This window comes from Meriones unguiculatus, assembly GCF_030254825.1.
Source record: "Meriones unguiculatus strain TT.TT164.6M chromosome 16 unlocalized genomic scaffold, Bangor_MerUng_6.1 Chr16_unordered_Scaffold_43, whole genome shotgun sequence".
In the NCBI taxonomy this organism is placed as follows: domain Eukaryota; kingdom Metazoa; phylum Chordata; class Mammalia; order Rodentia; family Muridae; genus Meriones; species Meriones unguiculatus.
Window position 1 is genome coordinate 3,544,272 of NW_026843701.1, and position 21,340 is coordinate 3,565,611.

Sequence of the window (21,340 nt, forward strand, 5' to 3'; positions counted from 1 at the left end):
CTTATGAGAAATGCAAGATTCAGCAGCCTTGAGTATATGTGAATTATCCACTATACTGAGAGATCAGAAGTCCCACCTCAATTCCCCTCACCTCTCCTGCCCAGCTATTGGCTGTTCAACTCTTTATTTGTTTACCAATCAGAAATGATAGAGAACAATTTTTACACAACATTGAGACAGGAAATTCTTCAACAGTAATGATATTATCCATATGCAATTGCAACCAGATCTCTGGGCATAGAAATCAGCATCTGAATGCACACTGCACAAAACCTTTCTCCAACAACACACTAATTTTGTTTGATTTTAAGACTGAACAGGAGTTTCCAAATTATACTCTGAAAATCTTTGTAGAAACTGAGATCTTGTCAAGGTCTCCACAAGGTCAAAACCATTTTTTCTTAATGAGATGATGCTTATTTCTCATATCCATTCTCTCGGGAGTACAGGATGGGTTCCTCCATCATTTAGCTCATCATGCTGCCATTATTTTGATGACAAGCAGAATGAGTAAAGCTTCTTTTTTAACTTAACACTTTCCCATTTTAATTTACATTATAGAAAACACAAAAATCTATAATTCACATTAACAAAATCTCTTTAGGACTCTGGGACTCTAATGTTGGAAAGTCTGAAAATCACTGGTTTGTAATATATGGAGTAGAGATGTTCTATGGTGCATCAATCAAGCCACATGCTAAGGCATGTGTCCTTATCTGATATTGATCTTCAATGGGTTTTGAGCATGAGAATGTCATACATGGTGCTACTCTTTAAGAATAATTTAGTAGTAAACAATAATGAAAGTTGAAGACACAGAAGCAAAGGGTGGGAAAGGGATTACAGGGCTGCTATAAGATCCTAGATGAGGGAAATTGCTGTATGACCCTATTTATGAGGAGTACTAAACAAATATCTATTTGTCCCACATCAGGAACCAATAATGGATAAAAGTAATAATATGACCAATGTCCAACTTTGTGAAACAGTAATTTTATTGGTTTTACTTACAGATACATGAACAACTCAAAGGCAGCTAAATCACTAAAAGCCTACACCAGCATGTATGACAATGAATGAATGCTGTAACTCAGAAGGTCTCTGGATAACTTGTAGGCACTTTGACAAGTTCAGAGAGTGTCCTCATCAGTTGTTATTGGTCATATAACCCCGAGGAAAGAGGAATGTTGTACATGTGGTATGTTTGAAGAACTACTGAGTCCTTTGAGTTAATGCATCTTATGTCTTAATTAGTTTCCCACTAGGATGGAATATTTTAACATTGAGCAAATAGCTTCAGAACAGATACACATTCCTGAAGAAAGAACGGGGATAGAAATTCAGAGAGGCAACCAAACTCTTCTGGGAGTGGTTATTGCTAAACTTACCATATGAACATAGACATTTCTGGAATGCAAGATATTAACAATGAGTGGTTTTGATATTTGAGCTTTGCTGCTTGTTATAGTTAGTTTTCTATAGTAAATTTACTGCACCATGAAGTGCCTCAGTATTTGGTCAAATATTGGCTATTTCTGTGAGGATAGATTCTGAATGCAATTAATATTTAAATTGGTAGATTAAGTAAAGTGATTACCTTCTGTAATATGTATGGACCTTATCCAATCAGCTGAAGCCCTGAAATAATTAGCTATTGCAGAAGGCTAACACTATCTTGATCAACCCTTACCTGATTAGTCAGTGATCAGGATTAAATACAGGATGCTATTTCTGCTAGGCAAGTCCAATACTAGTAAGCCACATCATAGCACCCTGCTCCCCATAGCCTTTCACTCTTTTTTTCTATGAAGTCTGCTGTCCTTTAAACTAAAACTGTAATATAAACTCTGTAAATGTTGGACTTTCTATCTTCTGTGTTCCTTTGTGCACTTACATCCATACTCAGCTGCATGTACTATTGCTTTAGATGGCAGTTCAAACGAAACCATCTGAAGGGGAAATTTTCTAGTTCATTTGTTTGAAGTCAACTCTTTAATGTTGTTAGACATGAGACCCATGACTATATTTATAATAGTAAAAAGAACACCAGTAGAACATGGCTGAATCTGGCAGTAGAAAAGCATGGCCACTATCTATGTTAACCAAATACTTCTTAAAAGTGACAGTATCAATTATCATATGTATAATATTTTGAACTGTTTTTTCCAAATAATGAGTTTGGTTGCTTGCTCCTAAAATGAGTTTGAAGATATACACACCTTAATATACACATTATTTTACCTGAAAGCTTTGTTAGCCTAAATGCAAACCTCTTACCTATAGAGGTTGTATTATGGAAACCTGAATACTTGATTTATTTATTTTGTTGTTGTTGTTGTTCAAATGACTCAATGACAATGAAGAAAATTAAGTTCACAGGTTGTCTACTGTTAAAGAACATCAACACAGAAGAAATGGACACTGTAAATTGCATTTCAGATGATGTATAAAGATTGATGGAGCTGGGGACATTGACTATCTAAATTCTGATGACATTCTTTGCTGGTAGAATGTACATTTATTATTTAAAAAAATTAACCCTGCATTCTTTAGGAAAAATGATAGTCTCCACATCACTAAGAGTGTGGGACAGGTCCAACTCAGATTTTCTGGGTTGTGTGCATGGCCCAAAATATATGGAGTTGCTAGTAGTAGAGATTTAGTCTTCTACCTCTGTGAGGAAGCTGAGGGTTATAGGGATCTGTTGGACAACACTGAAACCTCAAAAGGCATTTTTTTTTTGCCAGATATTGTGGTTTTTGTTAGGTAGTCTATGGGTCTTGGAGTATGGAGTCTCATTCTTGGACCACTGCTGTAATTTGAATATGTATTAATGTTCATGTATTAGAAACTGAGTCACCAGTGTAGCAGAGTTAGAAGGCGTAAGAACATTGTCATGGGAATGAGTTATCACAAGTTCTTGAAAAAAGCTTGAATTTGATCACCTTCCCTCTTTGCCTTCCACATTCCATCATACGAGGATGCAATTAGAAGGGTATTGTTTGGTTCGTGAGTGGCTCAACAGCTAAGAACACTGCTCCTCCAGAGGTCCTGAGTTCAACTCCCAGCAACCACATGGCAACTCATGACAATCTATAAAGGGATCTGGTGCCCTCTTTGGCATGAAGGTATATAAGCAGACAGAGGACTCCTACATTAAAGAGGGGGGGTCTTGCCAATGTGGGTTCTTTTACTTTAATCACCCAGCCTTAAAAATAGTAAGAAAGAAATATTTTTATGCTTTATAAACTGTTTTGTTGTAGTATCATGCAACAGACAAAAACAATTGTTAAGAAAAATAGCTACTCTTCAATTTAAGACCAGTGCTTACTTCTCATTCTCTTTGCTTTTTAAATTTACTTTCTTATGCTGAAATCCTGTTCTCATGTATGTTTCTGTATTCATGACTTTTGCCTCTAAGAAAAAAGTAGGATATTAATAGTGTTCCATTTATTTCACCTAAGTTCAGGAAAATGCATGGTTATCTGGTAGGTATCAATAAGAATAAACACATGATGTAACTGAAAGCACTCTGTACAGGATCTGATTACATTTTGATGAAATAGTATCATAGGGCCCACAGAACCATGCAACAGCTCAGGAATGGAGCTGTTAAATATACTTTAACAGAAGGCTCAAATGGCTAAAAAATATAGTCAGGAAATCTAGGGTGCCCTATTGTTCTCAGATCTCTGTGCGGAAAGTAAGAGTGCTCCCTGCCATCTTCTTCCTATAGTCTTCATCAAAATCCTCGCTTTGTGCAACAGTGAAGTAGTTTTTCCAGTCTCCAGGCATCCCTGAAAGAAAATGAAATCTCAGAGATTGCTGCAGGTACAGAGGGAGGACTGATTATTTCCCCTAGGATGTGCACCGAGATGCACAGGTACAAAAGCCACCTCTCCAACTCTACAGCTGTTAGCTAAGAAAGTCAGAAAGCATGGAGCATTGGTGAAAAATATAAGTCAGCTATAGAGCCACAATATTTATTTCATATCCCAGGATGTTAACCTACCTTTCCTCATGAAAGGGGAGATAGAGTGGTCCATGATGCTGGTTGGTAGAGTGGTATAGTTGGCCATTGGGTTTTGCTTCATTACATCGAAAGAGGTGTGATAGATGATTTTATTTAGAACTTCTTCTGATATGTCTTTTTCCAGGAATTTTACTATCTTCTTAATTTCTCTCTTGGGGTCCTGTACAAGGAACAGTTATAAACAAAACAAAACAAAACAATTTTGGTCTTTCATTAGTTTATTGACAAACAACATTTGGAAAAGGATGTGTCAAGGGGCCAGCTGAAATTTATCTTAAATAGTTTTAGTGCAGGGTACTGACTGACTGTACCAAGTTCTACTCCTGCCCTTCAGGATATTCACTTGTAGCAGGCAATCAAATAGCTCTAGAGACAAGACTTGGAACCTTGGGAGGGGAGCTTTGGCATATCCTAGGTGTCATGGATTATGTGAAGATCATATGAAAGAGAGGTTCTGTTGATTTGTGTGACTAGGGCTGGTATACTGGTTATAAAAGTCAGCAAAAAAAGATTGTGAGTTATGAAAAGTCTAATAAGAAAATGAACAAAAGAGCTATCAAGTCAACCCAGGCAGAGATGTGAATGAGGCAGCTTGCCTCATTCTGATGAAACACAAGGAGCTATAGCTTCTGGTTAAAGCACACTGGACTTCTTAGCTTTGGTATAGAAGATGGGTTTGTAACTTAATACACCAATCTGCAAGATTGTGAGAGTAGATCTGTGCTCTAAATTAATCCTGAATACTACAGAAAAACCAATTCTACCATTTGGGGCCAAATTTTAAGTAAGTGTTATTAAATATTAAAAGCTGACTAAAAGATGGACTTTGGTCAGGTCAATTCTGCAGCGTTTCTCAGCTGGAATGAATTCAAGTCTCATGTTGCAGGGGTTTATAAGTATAAAAGTATATACCAACTATTTTTCCATGAGGCTTTATTATTTTCAAAAACTACAACTCCCAGCATTCCAAAAAGTAACCTGAAAAAGTGGGGTTTACAGGTTAATTTACATTAGACTTTATTCATTCACAATGAAACATAAAGAGGTGTCAGCTCAGTACCCCACCGTGTGTGTCTAATACTGTCAGTATTCATATGGACTAGACCTTAGTTAATGATGAACTTCAGGGGTGTGGAAGAAAGAGAAAGAAGATAAACTTTTTGTTCTCTATAACTATGACTGAATAAATCTCTACAGTCACTTTGTGAGAAAGAAAACAAACCAGTTTTTAGATAATGAAACGTGGCTTGGGAGTGAGTGTCAGAATCTAATCAGTTGATTTGACTATAAAACTTGTTCTGTTTTCTAAGGAGGAAAGATATTCTGAAAACTAACAGAAAAAAAATCAAAATAAAACTTAGATGCCAAACAAGTAGTTGCAGCTTCTAGGGAAAAACTGAGTTGCAGAGTTTCTAAGGGAAAACTGAGTTGCAGAGTGTCATGGAGGCAGAGAACATCCTCAAGAGTATGCTGCAGACAAGCTCACATCCCAGAGTGTCACTGAGATATTTGATTTGAGAATGCAGGAAGATGCAATGGAGATCACACTGCCCTCACCTCTTTCATGTCTTCATAAAAGAGGTAGAGAATACGGTGTTGGTCTTTCACATCCCACCAGCCCTTGACGTGGTCATACCAAGAGCCCCACAGCACTGAGGAGGAAAGAGATGGGATATCATTGTCACCTTGAAACTTATCACATGAGAATGGTGTTAAATAAAAGAGAGCAATTGTTAAACAGTTGAGAACAATTGTATAAAGAAATGGAAAGATCCTCAACAGAATACTTACTTGTAGAAGACAGTTTTACACACATACACACTTGAGAATTTCTCAGCCCTCTCCTTCAAGTCTTACCAGATATGTGCCCCCTTTTCTTCCTACCCAACTTTGTATCTTTTTATTCCCATCAAGGCTAATTTGTACTCCCCAAATATTCTTCAGTGTCTGGAGCATGCTAGATTTACCAGAGGCTATACTCCCACATAAAACTGACCCATTATATTCCAACAACTAACAATCTCAGTAATTCATTTATTAGGGGAGGACCCTTATCCCCAGCTTTTAATGCTAGAATTTGGTGTGGCTTGGGCGTTCACAAGGCTTATGAATACTCCCACAATTAGAATATATGTACAGCTCCCCTCCTTTGGCCAGAAGATAGTTTTCTTGTAGTCATTCACTTCCCCTGGCTCTTAAATGCTTTTGACCTCTCTTCCTTTTGTAATATTGAGGGAGATAAGATACATTCTGAATTCCTTGTTTTTTTATTCCCATCATTCAACTTTCTCTGAAACAAAGGGTTGTTTTATAACTAAGTTCAAAACATTTACTTTTCTTGCCTTCTCACATAGCACATAGATTAATGTTAGAAAATCTTTTGCTACAAGGTATCTGGGCAACTTTGCTTTCTGTGATGGTGAGGGCTAAGAAGTGTGCTGGTCATCTTTTACTGGCTCTGAAAACCATGCCCCCAAAGTGAAACTCAGTTTATGGTTGTACTTTGTTCAAAGAGACACTGGAAGGCTTTTTGAGACAGGAGGATGGTGCATTTATTTCCTTGGTGTACTTCCTGTTGGTCACTCTGGTTGACTGCTGACACTGCTGTCTCAGTTAAGGGTCCCTCTGATAGCTCCAGGGGATAGTATACCCCAGAAACCCTCACTAGCCCTTGCTGACTTTCCCAAACTCTGTTCACAGCTCTCAACAGTATCTTTGCCAAAGTCTTTAGAGATAACCTAGTCAGACTATATGATCTGCTTCCTTGAATGACCTTGAGGGATGCAAATGCCTACTGATAATCTTGTCTTTTGTCATCACATGGGTTAGGAAGCAGTACACCACCTTTTTCTTTCACTCACCTTTTCCATCTTTGAATGTTTCAATGTATTCTTCCAGGGTACCAGGATCAGGCAGCATTCCGTTCATTCTTGAGAAATGGTAGTAGGATACTAGGCAGTCCTTGGCATTTCTGGCCACATAGATAATCTAGGTTTGTCCAGTACAGGGAATGGGAGGCAGAGAGGAAAGGAGACAGGGAATTATCACTATTCAGTTTTAACACTCATGTTGTTTGAAAGCATTTTGAATATAGCAGGTTAATTTATTGGAGGAATTGGGTGTGCATGTGTTTTTATGATCAATATGACTACCTTTTCAAATTTGCTCACCAACCATTCTGATTTATAGCTGTAGTCTTAACGTCATTACTAATTGTATCCTTTTTATTTTAAAGGTGTTGTGGATTACAGGATAAATGTTGCTGTTACCCTAAATTAACTTGGGGAATAAGGAAGCTGCCCATGGTGCCTTAGTTCATTCTTACTGCTGTAACAAAATGCTCAGGACAGGGTGCCTTATTCACAGCAGAAATTAATTTCTCATAGTTCTTGAGGATGGAGAATCTAAGATGAAGGTGTCTAAGATATTTGTGATGGCATCTTTGTGTAAGGAAGACAATGGTATGATCTAACAAAGGAGAGGTTACTTGTCTTCTTGTCTTGCTGTCTATCCCCTTCTTTACCTTACTATCTGGCTCCCTTTCTAGTGTGTGGCTGTATGTATTTACAACAGTGTTAGGGGAGGAAGAGACTGTTACAATTTGACATGAGTAGCATTCCCCCATTTGGCCAGCTATAGACTTGATGCTTGAGGTAGTGCTACAGGGAGCTACTGTGGGCATTTCAGAGGCAGTGCTTAAAGGGAAATCCTTAGGGCATTGGCGGTATATAATCCAAAGGTATTGTGGACCTCTCCCTCTTTCTTTCTACTTTGAGATTCAATTTCTTACTTTGAATTTTATTTCTATTATTATATGATACTTTTACTAGAGGCCCAACCAATAGTACTGCCTAAACCTCCAGAATAAACCAAAATAAACCTCTTCTTACCTCATCAGTACCTTGTGCTAAGCATTTTGCTGTAAGTAACACTGAAAACCTTCTTGTCTGATAAAAGTATACTAGTGTTTTCTTAAGTACTTCTGTCTGATGCCTCAATCATTTGTTTTCATCCTGGTGAATTGAGGGTATGTTTTCCCACTGCATTTTTGCCAATATTTTCAGTCCCTTATGACTGGTTCTCTGTTCCCTTTCTTGCTAAAATTTCTATTCCATGTTCATTAAAGCACTTAGAAACCCAAAAGGTGTGAGGCACTATACTGACTGCATGAAACATGTTCTGGGCTATAAAAAGAGACTGCCACATAGGCCTGAACTCTTGTCAGAACCCCCACCATACTGTCTGTTTGCCCAAGGTGGTATTAAGAATTCTTTGAATAAACCTTTTACCCAAAAAGACAATGTGTTTTGGTATGTCCCTTGAACCTCAAACCCCACAATCTTTCAGAAATGAACACCAACAAGCTTCAAAGGTGCCCTAGGTATACTTTCAGGAAAACAGGCAACGTTTTGATACCAGGACAACTATTTAGCTGTAAGGGTAGATCAAGTATTGTATGTTGTTTGAACACAGTAGATGAACAAGATAAAGGATTTGTGAATCACAGAAACCATTCCCCCAAAGAGATAATTGAGAGTATTCAAAAGCATTTGTATCCAAGCACTACAGTGAGGAAGGTGTCTTAGTCAAACACACTTGTCAATTAGTGTTTCCTTAGAAAATTCAGGCCAGACTATGAGAATGTCCGCTATAGTCCTAACTTTGGGGCACTTTGTAATCTCAACTTGCTCTTTTAGCTGCTGCCACACAGCTTAGTTTCCAGAGGGATTTAGTGGCGCAGCTGACACGGACTTTTGATTCTGTTACATTGTCACACTTTCTGCTGCATTTTAAAGTTGATACTTGGTTTATATGCCACTTTTCCATGTTAATATTATCCATTTCAAGACTTGCTGATGAAATAGCTATCAAGCCCTTCTCCCTTTAGCTGTGTATTGGTACATGCATAGATAAAAAGTCTGGAGTTTTATGAGTTTAGTGAGAACTGTGTTTATACTTGTATTGGCTCAGAAGTAAGACATGTCAAAACAAAGTAAATATTGGAAAGAGAAATGCTATACTGGGATCTAGCTTTGTTATATAAGGTCTATAAGGGTAGATCAAGTTTCTGTACACCACCAAGTTTTTACTCCAAAAGGAAGAGTACCAAGTTTTGCCTACAAGATGGAGATGTTCTTATTGGTATTCATTAGACTGGGGTGTTTGGCCTATGGTTGTAGAAAAGGTAATTTCAGATGGTCTCACCTACTATAGTTTGAACCAAAAACCATGTTCTGGACAAGGCCACATTTCAAAAGGGATACTATTGGCTAGGATTTGGCACAACAGGAACCCTAAGGCAGATAAGGTTCTCTGATAGTTTTTTTTTGTTTGTTTGTTTGTTTTTTAGTAGGACTCTTAACAGCTTTGTCAAGTATTGCTTGGGGCTATAGTACAAACTATGCTTTCGAAATCCTCTGGCCTCTTCCTTGTAGGATCATAAACATCCCCAAATTCACTGTCTTATTTACTTTTCCGTGGAGCTTTCCCCAAACAGGCTGCTCTTTCATTTACATCCTCCTTGGCTCCTGCTTCACAGAGGTTCCAAATTAAAACTCCACCTACAACCAGAAACCCCTGCTTTGTATAATTGATTTCTCTCATTTAGCACAAGTTAGTGGGCAGATGATCAGAACTTTGTATGAAAACTTCCAATGGTAACCAGCAATAATATTCTGAAGGGAAGGTGGGTGCAAAGAGGAGTATGTGGTCTTTGGGGTAATGCCACTACCTGTCCTATAGATTCTTCCTGTTTCTGTTTTAGTGATGGAATTGGGTTGTTTTTACCTTTGAGTTTTCTTTCCAGAAGGAAGGTGGTACCATCTGAACAGGCAGGTGAGTCTTTAGGGTTCTGGGTGAAGGCATTTTGTTAGCCAGATCCAGACCTAGGAAGTAAGACCACACTGTTTAGCCAGGTTTTTCTCCCCATCTATATGTATCCAATGCTGTGTTAAACAATGGAAATTGTATTGGCCAAATGATTGACTCTATGGTCTTACATATGTAAGACCTATGTCTCCCTCTTTTTCGTGGAAGCTTTCCAGTTCATCCTAGATACAATGATGGATGGAACTACACCATCCACCTACTTAGTTATACATACATCTTTCCTTTTACCTAGACTTGATTGCATGTCAGGATCCTGAAGATGGACTGGGGAAGGGGTAATCAGTGAAACTTTTAATTTATTTTGTAGTGGGCTCTGAGCTAAAGTTATGCCATCCTGTGAAAGTATCCTAAGAACACTATAACTACATTGGGTAAACTGGTTTCTAGACCAGCCATAAATTTCTTGACCTCAAGGCTATGAGAAATGCCTGAGTCCTAAACTGATGTTTCTTCACTTCTGTAAACAGTGCTCCCTTGCTGCATACAGCTGCTATTCTGTATACATATCAATTGTAGTTTTTGTCTTTGAAAACAAATTGGAGGTTGTGGCTGCTTCTTGCCACTTTGTCTGGTGGTTGTTGCAGGATATTTGATTCCATTGTGAACCCCAAAGTTGTGAACTGTAAAAGCCTGTTTCTTGTTTGGTGTGGTTGAGCCATATATCCCACCCAAAATTTTTCTGTTTATTGTAAACAGGTGATTATGGTATGGTTTAGCCAGCCCTAACACACACTTTTAACTCAAGAGCTTTGTGTACAATGGAATCAATAAAGTTAACCATAGGTCAAAAGATGGAGCAAGAAACCAGCTGGCAGGGAATAAAGAGCAGGAGGGATTTTGAGTTGAGGGATATTTAAGACAGTGTGGAGAAATAAATAATAGCTTATGCCCTGGCTTTAGCTTAGGCTTCAGTTCCTCAGCTCCCTAGCTTTTTGGGCTTTGAGCTAGCAAGCCTTTGGCCTTGGGTTTTTTGGCCTTTCCTTCCTGGGCTGTAAGCTGAGCTAGGAGCCTTTTTTTTTTTTTCCTTCTGGACCTGAACTGAGAAGGAAGGTCAGTTGGGAGCTTTTTCTGCCTCTCTGAGCTAACAAGTTTTCACCCCAGCATCTGGCTCCTGAGTCTTCATTGGTAAAATAGAATGGATCGGATTTTTATTTTTGATTGTAAAAACAGGCAGTAAATAAAGGCACCATATAATTTTTTTTTCCTCAAACCCCATAACATTTGGAGGCACCACCAAAATCCCTGAGGATAAGACCCCTGCCTACATAAGGGTAAGAGCTACTAGTTTTAGGGAGGCCACTGAAAGAATGTTCCTCAGAAATTTACTACCCCCCCCACCAACTTGCCCCCTAAAACTTTTGAAGGAGTCTACCTTTGAACCTGTAATCAGGCCTTCTGGAGGTAGGATAAACCAAGGTTTCTGGTTTCTGGTAGGTCTGGGGAGCTAATTACCATGGGACTCATGGTAAAATCTGGAAATAATGTAAAGATTTCCAAGTCTAGGTTGTGACTAAGACAACACCACAAATCCTCAGGATCTAGTTTGTCTTGGTGGTCACCAATATGTGTCCTGTGCTTGTTGGATTCATTTTCATTGTCTCAATTGTTTGTGTTCTGTGTTTCTGGGCACCCTCCTCCATTAATCTTTTCCATTTATAGGCAGATGTGAGAAACAGAACCTCACTGATGCTCTCAACCTCCCCCTTGGAATGCATGTTTCAAAACTTTAAATTAGGTTTTAGAGCATGAGAGTCAGAGTGTGGAGTTCATTTCTCCAAGGGAACTCTCTGCTCACTTTGTAAATTGGATTGACTATCTTTCAGTGTAAGATGACCTGATATTAGGTCACTTAACATTGAAGATGATGCCAAGGTTCAATGTATTGTTCTAAAAAGATGTGGTTCAGTTTTCCTATGTTTGAGTGTGGCTGGATGATCTAGAAACACAGCCTTCTTTGCTGGTAGAGTACAACATGCATAAAATCCAGAAGATCTTAATAGTACAGAAAAAAAAGCCTCCCAAACTGTCAGAGAACCAAGACCCTGAGTTTTCACAGCCATCCTATCCTGAACCTATGAATTCTTCTGAGCCTGAGCCCCAGTACCATTGACTCTATCCTTAGCTTTCTCATACCTGCAGTGGGCCCCCCCTCTGCCCTTCTTCCCTATTCTCATTTATATAAAAAAATTCCTTCCCCTGACTCATCCTCAAAGGACCCATGTATATCTAATCCTCAAGCCCAGGTCCCTCTATGGGTCTTTGGCTTCTCTACCCCAAGGAAACCACAGGTGTTGATTCCTACCACTCCTACAGCTCCATGTATGGTCTAGGTTGCTTTTCCACCAGTGAAAAAAATCAAGACACCTACCTCTATGATAAAACTCAAGGTTTAATTTCTTTTCTCAGACAGTGTTTCACACTCACCAGCCTACCTGGAATGATTTTCAACAACTCTTCTGAACTCTATTTACCGAAGAGAAGAGAAGAGAAGAGAAGAGAAGAGAGAGAGAGAGAGAGAGAGAGAGAGAGAGAGGAGAGATTTTAAGGGAAGCAAAAAAGACCCTCTGATTCTGGAAATTGCCTTTCTGTCTACATTCTTCAAGGGACTATACAAATTAAGGGAGCTTTCTATATATTTTTCTGGACTCTGATAAATGATGTCCACAATGCTGCACAGAAGCCTCAAATTTGTCCAAGGTTAATGAAGTTTTCCAAGGACCAGCTGAAAGTCCTGCCACATTCTGGAGAAGCTGTTGGAAACTTACCAGACCTATGTAATTACTGATCCAGAAGCCCCAGAGAATAGAAAGGTTATTAACATAGCCTTTGTTAAGAAGTCATATCCAATGATCCTGATGCCCAAGAGAACAAACCTGTGATTAATATAGCCTTTGTCAGTCACACCCTCAGACTAGGAAGCCCAAGGGAACAGACACACATCTTTAAGCCCACCATCCCAGTAGCAGAGACAAACAGATATCTCAGTTCTAGGCCAGTCCACTCTGCAGCGTAAGTCCAGGACAGTGATGCTTAAGCAGTGAAGGAGACTACTGAAAATAGAAAGCTGATGAAACTGTATTTGAATGAGGGGGTCATGTTCCAGCCTTGGTAAGCAGCAAATCTTGGCAGCTTCTGGCTTTAGAGTCAAGGATACAAGCAAGGAGTTATGGAATTTCCTTTTGCAACTAAGAAAAGCTACAGACCTCAGGGGTGCTTTGGCATAGAAGCCTAGAGAGGCCATTGCATGAAGCTGCGAAGGTGAAGCCTGAATTGCCTTGGAGACCCCAAGATGGTGGAGATCTCAGACTCAATGGGTAACTGCCAAGAAAAGCTACTAACAGAAAGTGGGATCAACCCAAGTGGGAAAAAAAGGTGTTTTGCAGTCAAGAAAAGTAAAAGTAGTTGGAGACCTGAAGAGCTGAAGAGTGCTTTGACATCAGACGTGGAAATGCAGAATTTGGAGATTACGCAGCTGTTTTTCAGTCTTGCTTTGGTCCAGTATTTTCTAACTATTTTCTAACCTTTCCTCCTATTTAGAATGATAAAGTATATTATGTGTAATTATATGGTGGCACCTCCTGAGATGATCAAGGTGAAAGAACAAAGGTCTGCTTTGGTGGACAGCTTTAGAACTTACACAGATAGTGGCCTTATTTCTTTCAGCCTGTGCTGAGGCAGCACACCATAGTCTGAACTGTAGCCCATGCATGCCCTTCACTGAGCTGTTTCACATGCATGGTACTTCAGAGGCTTGAACACAATGGGCTCTATGCCTTGTGTTAACTTTGGCTGCTTTCAGACTCCTTTCTGGTACCAATTTAAAGTACATTTAGAAGGAAGGTTGCTGGGAGCCGTGACTACAGTGGCCTGGTTTGATATTTAAATCTCGGTGGAGAGATGGCTTTTAGCAGGCCTTTACTAATGGCAGAAAAGGACTTGCAAGTCCATCTCCTTTTGTTTGTGACAGCAGGTGGGATAGCTCGTGAGGGTCACACCTCTTCCTCAGGCTCCTTGTGGAAATTAACCTATTGTTCTGAGATGTTGTATTGGCTAAAAGAAACTCCTCACAATTAAAGAGGTCAGAGGGCTGGAGGCAGAGGAGGAGGCAGAGACTTGAGACTTGCTGCTCGTGCTGCTTGCTGCAGCAGCCTGCCTTTTGCTGTGGCTGTCGAGTCTGGACCTTTAAAAAGTTTCCTGTGTGCTGTGTTTTTATTTTATTAATTTTAATCCTCACTCCCGACTCAAGAACCGTTTGACTCTGCTGGCTGGCTCCGGCAGAAGGTTATAGAAGTAATCTTCCTCTGGGGTGAAAACTAATACTGCACAATGGTTACAGTCCTCTACACCACAGTTGGGCGATTTACCTGAGTTGAGGGGTGGAGGCAAAGTCCACTCGATGAAAGGGTGGCGGTCATAGGTGTTGGCCCGCTGGCACTTTTCTACATCCCCATCATTTTGGATCATGTCTACAATTTCCTGTGTCCAGGTGGTACCTAGAAGCATCAGTTATTTTCAGTTTTACCCACTCATGGCATAATTTAATTCTATTTAAAAAATTACACATATCCTCAGCTGTGTTCAAATTAACTGTGTTCAGGATGGAATCAACTGTTACCTTCTCTGAACACTGTGTGTGTGTGTGGGGGGGTGGCAGTAGGTCTTCCTGTAAGCACCAGTGGCCCTCAGTGCTCATTGTCACCATATGCTTATAGTATATGATTTCTTATGGTGTCTTTGTCTTCTTTTTCCCTACTATTCAGTAAAGTATGTTGTCCCACATAAATGCAGTTTGGTGAATAAATATGGAGTCAGGTAAATGTGGATTGAATCAACAATGAGTTAGTCAATGAACTTGCTCTAATAAACTGTTGATCCTTTTGCTGGAGACACGATAGAGACTTTTTTCTTGCTTGTATGCCATCAACTTTTCTCTTTCAAATTAAGAGATACTCCCAATTTAGTTAGGTAATTAGCTACTTAATTCAAAGGTTACAGTTTTCAGTCTTTCTTTTTTATTATCATTTATTACAATTTATTCAGTTTGTATCCCTGCTGTGGTCCTTTCTCTCATCTCCTCCCAATCCCATCCTCCCTCCCTCTTCTTCCCCTATGCCTCTCCCCTCATCCACTGATAGGGGAAGTCCTCCTACTTTTGGCATCTCTGTTCCTCATAGATAAATCCAATGTACTAGGTGTACACATAGCCAAAGGGTAGCTGTTGCATAGGAAGGCTGGAAAGGGGGAATGTGCTGGAGGAGTGCATATGAAGGTTGGTTACTTATTGCTGAAAGACCATAGAGGCTCAATTGAGTAGAACTATAGCAGTTTTGGTATGAAGAATGAAAGTATGAGGATGTCCCCTGCCCTAAGAATAAAAGCATTACTTGGAGAGGTCCAGGGTCAGTGTGTTCTACCTGGAAGTGTATGTAGATTTCATGGGAAGGAGAGAGGTGCTGAGAGAAATACTGTAATAAAAGCACAGATGGGAGAGGAGAGAGGAGAGAGAAGGAGAAGAGGAGAAAGAGAGAGAGAGAGAGAGAGAGAGAGAGAGAGAGAGAGAAAGAGCATTGCCTAAAGGGCCTTCTATGATTTCCAAGCTGGTCTTATCCAAAATTTCTGCTCTAATGAAAAGTGCATGTTGAAGTTCAGATATGGAGGAAGCCACATGTTCAGTGACAGCCATACAGAAATGGATAGCTTACTGAAACCTGAAGCTCTGTTTAGAAACTCCTAAGCTATGTCTTGGCCCAGTGAGCAATAGGAATAAAAATGCCAACAAAATGGAACACAGTAGCAGCCCTTTTCCAAAATTCAGCTGTATCTTGATATTAAAGGTCTCTGTAACTAATCAAATGTACAAATTGTTAACCCCATCACATTGTTTGGGGTGACAAAAATAAATGATATGGGGAAGGGGAAAACCCTTACTAGTCATTCACCAATGTTTTTTCAAGGGGGAGATTCCTTAGTTTTCCCCACTGATCAGGCCCATGGCATCCTTTGTCTTTCTGATCTTTTCTCTGTAGAACCCTCTTTGCTGCCTAGGATTTTAATAACTGGTTCCTTCTCAATTTTTTCTACAATGGGTATGCATGGGCTCTCAGCACTACTTATGGGCTGCAAGCACTCAGGTCCACTCTAATCTAGGCCATTAGAAGGAACAGTTTAGGTGCTAGAGAGGTGAATAGAAAAGGGTGGCCTGGATGGAAGAACTTGCCCAAAGAATGTCCATTTTATTTACCAGAGTATATACTTTGTAATTTTTGTGTAAACACCTTGTCATTTCATTCAGTCTTTGGCAGTTTGTGATGGTAGAGCCATCTCTGTCTTTCAAGAGCTTAATTAGAGGAAGATCCTGTAGGTTGGGGCATTGACACTTACGAGTTGAAGTGGATTGTTTTGTTTTGTTTTCCAGGGACTTGCCCAGATAAAGCCCCACATATCCTCTTTTAATCCAGATGTCCATGTCAGAGGCACTTGTTCTGTGTAAGTGGCCTTTCCTGCTACCATTCCTTGCACTCACCTGCCTTTGCATAGGTTGCAATGAGGAGGTCATCAGGCTTTGCTTGGAAGTTCCATATTTTGTCCCAGTTATCACTTGTCAGCTTGGACATGAGGATCCCATTCACTTCTTTGGTTTCTGGCTGCAGGTGCTGTTCTTCAAGATGGAGGTCTTTCATTTCTTCCAAGGACATTTTAGAATGGGGACTTGACAGATTCTGTAGGAAGGTGAACATGTTATCTCAGGTGGTCATAAGAGTTACTGGCATCTTGTGTGTTCATTTAGCAAGAAAAGTAAAAATGTAGGTTTGTAGAACATTTGAAAAAGCCTGGTTTAAAGAAATAAACATCTCGAGGGTACAGCTACCTAGGAAAAAGATAACCATCAAGGAATCTGCCATTTTGTATTGGCTCTTTGGAACCAGCCTGTCTAAGGCCCTAGAAACAGGCAGACACATGGTTTGTGCCATAGCCTCTTATGAGGTTTGAGGAACATGAAATGTATTAGATGCAAAACAGTGCTGAAGTGGATGGATGTGGGCTCATTAAACTATTTCTTACAAAGTTTACAGAAATGACTTCATAAAACAACTTGTTAGGGTCCCTTTCTATAGGACTGTGTTCATCAAAGGGTCATAACATGGCAGTCTGCATGACAGAAATCTTTCTGGAAGTCTACAGTGATAAGTGTTTTAGCAGTGGTAGGGCTCAGCTGAAGAACAACGACCACCTAAAGCCATCTTGTTGAAGGTGGTCTGATGCATGTTACTGGCCCTCAAGAGCTGGGTACATCTATCCTAGTTATGTAACCCTATCTGATTGGCTGAATAAATGGCCTATACCTGGGCAGGGCAGAATGGGGTAGGTGTGGCTAAGATTCCCAGGCTTTTGAGGACAGCAGAATCATGTGAAATCAATGGATGGGAATGGAGAAAGAAGGAAGATGGCTTTGGATGAGGGCAGGGAGTTGGATAGTAAAGTTATTGTGACAGCATAGATGAAATATCTACCTGGCCCAAGGCAAATAAGGCAATCATAAAATCTAACAGTTTCTGTGTCTTATTAATTGTGATAGTGAGTTAGATAATACTGCTGTAATAATCTTAGGGCTGATAATAAACAAGTGTCCCAACACTCATTTTTACTTACTACAATACCATCCCATCATTTTGGAGGAACAAACCTAATGGTGAACCTGTATTGTCAATTGTGCCAGGTGCTAACAGTTATAGTTGCTGGCAGGATATGCAGTATTGTCATTTCCATAGTCCTACAAGACCTGGTTTCTATATGTAAATGTTTGCTGCTACCTCACCTGACTGAAAAGATGTAAACAGAGTGATCAAGGGACCTCTGAGATTATCATGTTCAAAAGGAAGCTGCCCTCGGTGAGGTCACATAGCTCTCAATCTTGCCAATAGGTAACAATGGTTCATACCATTACCTGTAGTTCTCAAGGTTGTATATGAATTTAATAAAGTAATGGTAGTGGTCACTCCATTTATAACAAACAGGTATTTTCTGAAAACTCTGCTGTTTAGCAAATGCTTATGTGCCTAAGAGTTTGATAACCTGAAAGATCTAATAGGTGAAATTTTGCAGTTTGAGTTTAATGTATTATTAAGGAATTTTGTATGCAGATTAAGTTTTGTTAGGTATGTAACTGAGAGATCTGAGATTTCATACCGAAAAGCTTAGCTTACAAGATTTAGGATAATTTTTGAAGTAAGATAGTCATCTGCAGAATGGGGTTCACACTGTCACTCGTAGTTCTCAACATTGCATATGGGTTAATAAAGTAATAATAGTGGTCACTCTATTCAGAAATAGGTGTTCTCTGAAAACTCTGCTGTCATTTATAGCACACCAAGTGAGCCAGAAGCAAAGGCTAGAGCATGCTGTACTATGGCTGAGCAGCTCTTTTGTGTCATAATGCAGTTGTGTGGATCTACACTGAGGTATCAGTCCTTTCTCTTCTTCCTGGTGAAGCTTATTGCCTGGCTTTCCATTGCTAACGCCACTCATTTAGTGTATAAGCATCTACAGACATGTCTGGGAATGGGGTTTGGTGGTTAGTGTCCTGGTTCCTGTAGCAGTGGGCTCTGCCTCAGCAGCGTTGTTTGACCATTTAATATGTCTTCTATTTGTGGTTTCCAAACTAGAGAGGACTCAGGGAAAAATAAAACACTTGTGGCAACTACGTTTTAGGACCATGTCCTTTCCTTCCATTCTGAAGTGACAAACATACTGACAGTGTGTTGAGCTTTTCCAGGAATTCATTTCACCAAGGTCAGAGGTGATGGTACATGGGGTAGGAGGAGCTGCAGGTAAGTGCTGAAGCAGCCTGAGGTAAACATGGTTTCTGATTTTTTTTGCTTTTTTCTCCAAAGACTAAATGCATGGTGGAAAATGAATGCTTTATGAAGTAATGGAAAGACACAGAAAGCAACTTCAATATGCACTAATACATGAAGAAAACCTGTCTGAAAAAGTAACATACTGTGTGATTCTACCTATGTGGTCTTATCAAAATGGTAAAACTGTGGAGATGGTAGAGGTCAATGGGGATCCACAGCTAGGAGGGAATATAAATAGGGAGAGCATGGAGAAATTTAGGGGAGGGGAAATGACTGCATGACAATATGACAGTAAATGCCCATTTTTATACAAACTCCCTAGGATGTGTTGTGTAAGAGCCTCCCAGGCATGGTGATGTCTACTTATCATTCCAGAACTGAGATAGAAAATCAAGGTTACACAGTGTATTTGAGAGCAGCCACTGAGAGAGAGGATACACACACACACACACACACACACATACACACACAGAAAGAGAGAAAGAGAGAAACTGACAAAGACAAAGAGACAGAAAGACAGAGACAGGATTGAAGATGCCATGTGGAAGAGTTGAAGCCAAGAATGCAGGCAGATATCCCATTCTCTTCTTTTAAGCAGGAGTGCCTCTTCACCAAAAGCCTGACTTTAGGACTTTAGGACCTTAGGAATCTGGAAACTAGAAAGCTTATGTTGCTTTAAACCTCCACATTTGTCAATATGAGTAAAATCTGAAAAACAATCATTATAGTATTTCTGCCAAAATTATTTAATCTGAATCTAAACATGAAGAAAAAGTTGTATATTCAGGATATGGGTCATGCTGCATACAAGAGAGCTGCTCAAAAGTGAACACCCAAGGATTCCAGCAGGCACCGGAAGTTAACAGCGAACATTGAAGATAGCCAGATGGTTAGAGGCCAGCATAAAAGCAAAAAGATAAAGCAATATGGCATCTCCAGAACCCAGTTATCCAGGGGCAAGTAGCCCTGAACACTCTAACATAAGTGAAATTCAAGAAGATGACCTTACATCAATGTTTATGAAGAGTATAATGGAGGAAACAAATAAAATACAAAAAGAATTAGAGGAAGATAAAGTCAAACAGATTATGGCCATCCATAAAGAAATACAGGAAGATGCAGCCAAACAGTTTGTGGCTTTCAGAGTGGAAATGGCAAAATCACTGAAAAAAAAGTAAAAGAAACAGAGAAATGTTCAAACAAACAAGTGAAGAAATTGAAGGAAAAACAGGAAAGGTCAGTCAGGTGAAGGAAATCAACCAAACAGTTCAAGATCTGAGGATAGAACTGGAAAAATAAAGGAAACACGAATGGAGGAAATCATGAGGAAGAACTTAGGAAAGAAGACAGGAACTCCAGAGGTAAGAATAACCAACAGAATCTAAGAGATGGAAGAAATCTCAGGTGTGGAAGATATGATGGAAAAAAATAAATGTATCCGTCAAAAAAAAAATCTAAAAAATTCCTGACAAAAACCACCCAAGAAATCCAAGGCAACATGAAAAGACAAAACCTAAGAATAATAGGAATAGAGGAAAAAGAAGATTCCTGTCTCCAAGGCCCAGAATATATTTTCAACAAAAATCATTGAAGAAAACTTCCCAAATTTAAAGGCAAGGCCCATAAGCATACAAGAGGTCTACAGAACACCTAATAAGTTAGACCAGAAAAGAAAATTCTCCTGTCACATAAAAATCAAAACAGTAAGTGTACAGAACAAAGAAAAAATACTAAAAGCTGCAAGGGAAAAGGCCAAGTAACATATAATGACAAACCCATTAGAGTCACACCTGACTGCTCAACAGAGACTATGAAAGCCAGAAGGGCCTGGATGGATATCATGCAGACCCCAAGAGAACACAGATGTCAGTCCAGGCTACTATACCCAGCAAAATTCTCAGTCATCATAGATGGAGAAAACAAGATATTCAACAACAAAAACAAATAATACCTACTCACAAATCCAGCTTTACAGAATATACTAGAAGGAAAAATACAACCCAGGAAAGCTAACAACTTTCATGAAAATGCAGGAAATAAATAACCTCACTACAGCAAAACTAAAAGTATCCAAGCACACAAACCCACTACCACAACCAGCATCAAAATTAAAGGATCTAACAGCCACTGGTCATTAGTCTCTCTCAACATCAATGGACTCAATTCTCTAATAAAAATACTCAGACTAACAGAATGGATGCATAAACAAGACCCAATAATATACATACAAGAAACACATCTAAGTCACAAAGATAGACATTACCCGAGAGTAAAGGGTTGGAAGACAGCTTTCCAAGCAAATGGACCCAAGAAGCAGGCAGTAGTAGCCATTTTAATATGTAATAAAATAGACTTTCAGTTAAAACTAAGCAGCCTTAATCCTGACCAAAGTCCATCTCTTGCTCAATATTTAATATTTTATTAGGTTTGATTTAAATTTGGCCTAAAATGTTGGAATTGGTTTTTCTCTGGCAAATTTCAGGATTAACAGTTGCAGCACCTAGAATTATAATCTTTCCAGTCACAGATGCCTATATTCAGTGTGAAAACACAGACAATA

The 21,340-nt window shown here is 39.4% G+C and overlaps 1 protein-coding gene across 1 annotated transcript; it reads right to left on the bottom strand.

Moving 5' to 3' along the window:
• Positions 1–984: 984 nt before the first annotated feature.
• Positions 985–21,100, bottom strand: LOC110565119 (sulfotransferase 1C1). The gene is made up of 8 exons (XM_021662726.2): positions 21,044–21,100; positions 16,446–16,641; positions 14,287–14,415; positions 9,821–9,918; positions 6,895–7,021; positions 5,591–5,685; positions 4,013–4,193; positions 985–3,797 (listed from the first exon to the last, which is right to left on the bottom strand). Exons 2-8 carry the CDS (start codon positions 16,615–16,617, stop codon positions 3,685–3,687), a joined length of 915 nt encoding a protein of 304 aa, XP_021518401.1. The 5' UTR covers positions 16,618–16,641; positions 21,044–21,100; the 3' UTR covers positions 985–3,684.
• Between the last annotated feature and the right edge of the window lie 240 nt (positions 21,101–21,340).

Bases quoted from the DNA above. Each gene is read 5' to 3' on its own strand.
- LOC110565119 (XM_021662726.2), bottom strand. From the start codon at position 16,617: ATGTCCTTGGAAGAAATGAAAGACCTCCATCTTGAAGAACAGCACCTG. The intron at 9,919-14,286 runs GTAAATCGCCCA...CTTACTTCCTAG, and splicing joins GCCTCCACCCCTCAACTCAG to GTCTGGATCTGGCTAACAAA. The intron at 3,798-4,012 runs GTAGGTTAACAT...ATTTTCTTTCAG, and splicing joins CTCCCCTTTCATGAGGAAAG to GGATGCCTGGAGACTGGAAA.